This window comes from Pinus tabuliformis, chromosome 3_2, assembly GCF_031772625.1.
Source record: "Pinus tabuliformis cultivar Carrire ecotype Pingquan chromosome 3_2, CPIR1, whole genome shotgun sequence".
Lineage (NCBI taxonomy): Eukaryota > Viridiplantae > Streptophyta > Pinopsida > Pinales > Pinaceae > Pinus > Pinus tabuliformis.
In genome coordinates, this window is record NC_142302.1 from 620,904,759 (window position 1) to 620,907,587 (window position 2,829).

The 2,829-nt window shown below is 45.6% G+C and overlaps 1 protein-coding gene across 1 annotated transcript; it reads right to left on the reverse strand.

Annotated features, from left to right (window-relative positions):
- Window positions 1–308: 308 nt before the first annotated feature.
- On the reverse strand, window positions 309–1,475 carry LOC149182137 (uncharacterized). The gene has a single exon (XM_089414461.1). The coding sequence runs from the start codon at window positions 1,473–1,475 to the stop codon at window positions 309–311; it is 1,167 nt and encodes a 388-aa protein (XP_089270587.1).
- Window positions 1,476–2,829: the final 1,354 nt, after the last annotated feature.

Here is a 2,829-nt window from a genome sequence, read left to right on the forward strand (position 1 = left end):
TGTGATCAGCTTGTATCCGATGTTACAAAGGGAGATGGGGCGAAATCTATTAAAAGAGTTGGCACCCTTTTCCTTGGGAATGAGAGCTAGGAAAGAGGAGTTTGTGCTTCCTCCTAATTTCTGACAGGCTTGGGATTTTTGAACCATTTTATAGAGATCTTTTCCCACTATGTGCCAGCAAGATTGGAGAAATCTGGCGGAAAAACCATCAGGACCTGGGGATTTATCTGGTTCCATAGCATAGAGGGCGCTTTTGACTTCTTCCATTGTGACTTTGTTTTCTAGATGATGGTTCATCTCAGCAGATACTAATGTGGGAACTCCGTCCAGCAGACAAAAGTTCTGCTGTGTATTCGCCTCTTCACTATACAGGCGTTTGAGTGAAGGTGGGTTGCTTGTTTAATACTTGCAAAGTCTTTGTGTATGGTAGAGTTTTCTTTAATTTCAGTTATGGAATTGAAACCTTTTCTAGCTTCAGCTTGTTTGTGAAAAAAAGATGTATTTCTGTCTCCTGCCTTAAGCCAGAGACAACGCGATTTGATCCTCCACGTTTCCTCTTCGGCCAGGCATGCTTTGTGATAGTGTTGTTGGAGATGTACCTCTTTATCTAGAATTTCTCTAGACATATATGCTTCTTCCGTGAGAAAGTGGTGAGCCTCAAGCTGACTTTGAATATTTTTTCTTTCAGCTGCTGGATTAGCAAGAGATTTGGCCCAGCACTTTAGAGCAGATTTCAATCTTCTGAGTTTTTCTTCCCATATGTAGAATGGAGATCCGCTGACTGGCTGGGACCAGCATTCTTTGACAATCTGCATGAAGTTGGGATCCTTGATCCACAAAGGACTAAACTTGAAGGGTATGGGGCCAAGGTCAATATGAGCTCGAAGATTTAGCTTAATAGGCTTATGATCAGAGGTGCTGCAAGGAAGAATATGCATGCTAGCGTCTAAACCTAGCAAAAGAAAGTAGCTATGCACAAAGAATCTGTCCAGCCTTGCAGCAATATGTCCAGGACCTATTCTTTTATTGGACCATGTAAACTTACCTGAGACAGGCTTGATATCTAATAGATCCCAGTCTTGAAGGAGGTCCTCTACCCATTCCCTTGCCGGATCTCGCACAATGCAGCCTCCTCGCTTTTCAGAAGAGTGCAGCGTGATATTCAGGTCACCTGCTATGATGACATTTTCCATATTGCCCAGATCTGCTTGCTGCCTTAATGAGTCCCAGCAGATCCTCTTTTCTCCTGCATTGACCGGTACATAAACATTGAAAAGACAAAAGATTTCTTTTGTGGTTAGATGTTGCATCTTTAACATCGCCCAATGAATATTTGATGCCTCAGACACCAGTGAATACCTGCTATCGTTCCACATTGTACCCAACCCTCCAGAGGCTCCTCGGGCTGAGACAACTGTTACATTACTTTTTTTCCAAAGTTTTTTACTTACCTGAAGGAAATCTGATTCCTCCATCTTAGTCTCCTGGAGAAGGAGTATATCAAGAGCCTCTATTCTTATTAGATTTCTTATAGCCTCTTCTTTGGTTTTTCTACCCATACCCCTACAGTTCCAGGAGATTATCTTCATTATTTACCTTTGCTCGGCTGGGCTCCCTTGGAGCCTTGATGCGGATTTCTTGCCATCTTCGGCTTTTTTGCTAGCAGCTTCTCCAAAGTTGGTTGACTACCCTGTAGTTTGTCCTTGTACGTTTCGTGCTCTCTTTTCTCCCGATCCGTTTTACGCCCTCTTGTGGATCTCCTTACAGAGGATTGGGATTCTCCTATTTCTCCTTCCTCCTCCGAGTCTTCTGATTCTTGATCCTCCTCCTCGACTTCAACGGGGGTTCCTTTTGAGCTTTCTGTAACCCCCGTGTCTTTAAAGAAGGGGGGAAGGGAACCTTTGTCTGGGGACACTGGCTTTTGGACTGCAACTTCATGGGAGTCCTCTGGTTGGGAGCTGAGAGGATCGAACCTATTCTCTAAGATGCTCTTGGACTAGGGCTGCTGGATCTGCTCAGCTGGGTCCTGCTGAGGGCCTTTACCACTAGTTCCTCCCGGGTTCTGGGACTTGGAAGGCATTTTGGATTGTTTAACTTGTTTCCAGCCGACCTCCTTCCCTTGTACAACTTCATTGACAGTTGGGCAGTTTCTGGCGAAGTGCCCATATACCTGGCACTTCCGGCATTTGAAGGGCAACTGTTCATAATCTAGCTTCTGCACATGCGTCCAGCTTCCTACCTTGATTTTGATGGCCTCTGGGAGCCCCTCCTCCAGATCCACCTCAACGCAGATCCTGGCACAGTCATATTGGTCCTTGTTGTTCGCTCGGTCTATAAATTTCCCCAAGGCGTTTCCGATGTGCATCAAAGAATCCCAGTTCCAGCAATGAACTGGGTTCCAGCAATGAACTGGGAGATTTGGAAGCCTAACCCACACCGGGATAGCTTTGGGTACGTCTACTGTTGGATCGAAGTCAGGAGTCCATTTATTCAGATACAAACCCTGGGGTCCCATGAAATACGGGCCATTTCAGAAGATCAGGTCTTTGTCGTCTTTGGAGGTGAATTCAAAGAGGAAGAATCCTCGCCCCAGAAAGTATGAGGTCACGTTTTCTTTGATCAGCGACGACCAATTTCTTTTGACCCAGCTCTCTGTGGATTTGGGGGATGGCCATAGACCAGTGAACTGGCCAATGAGGGCTCGCTCGGACAAGGATAAAGCAACCTGAATCGGAGTTTCCGGAGGAAGAGAGATCTCTGGGATATCATCGAGTTTCTTGACGAATTTCGCCGCTTCCACATTTTTCTTCTTAGGGAGCCCTTCCAGAA

Excerpts from the sequence above, each read along its gene's own strand:
- LOC149182137 (XM_089414461.1), bottom strand. The coding sequence starts at position 1,475 with ATGGAGGAATCAGATTTCCTTCAGGTAAGTAAAAAACTTTGGAAAAAA.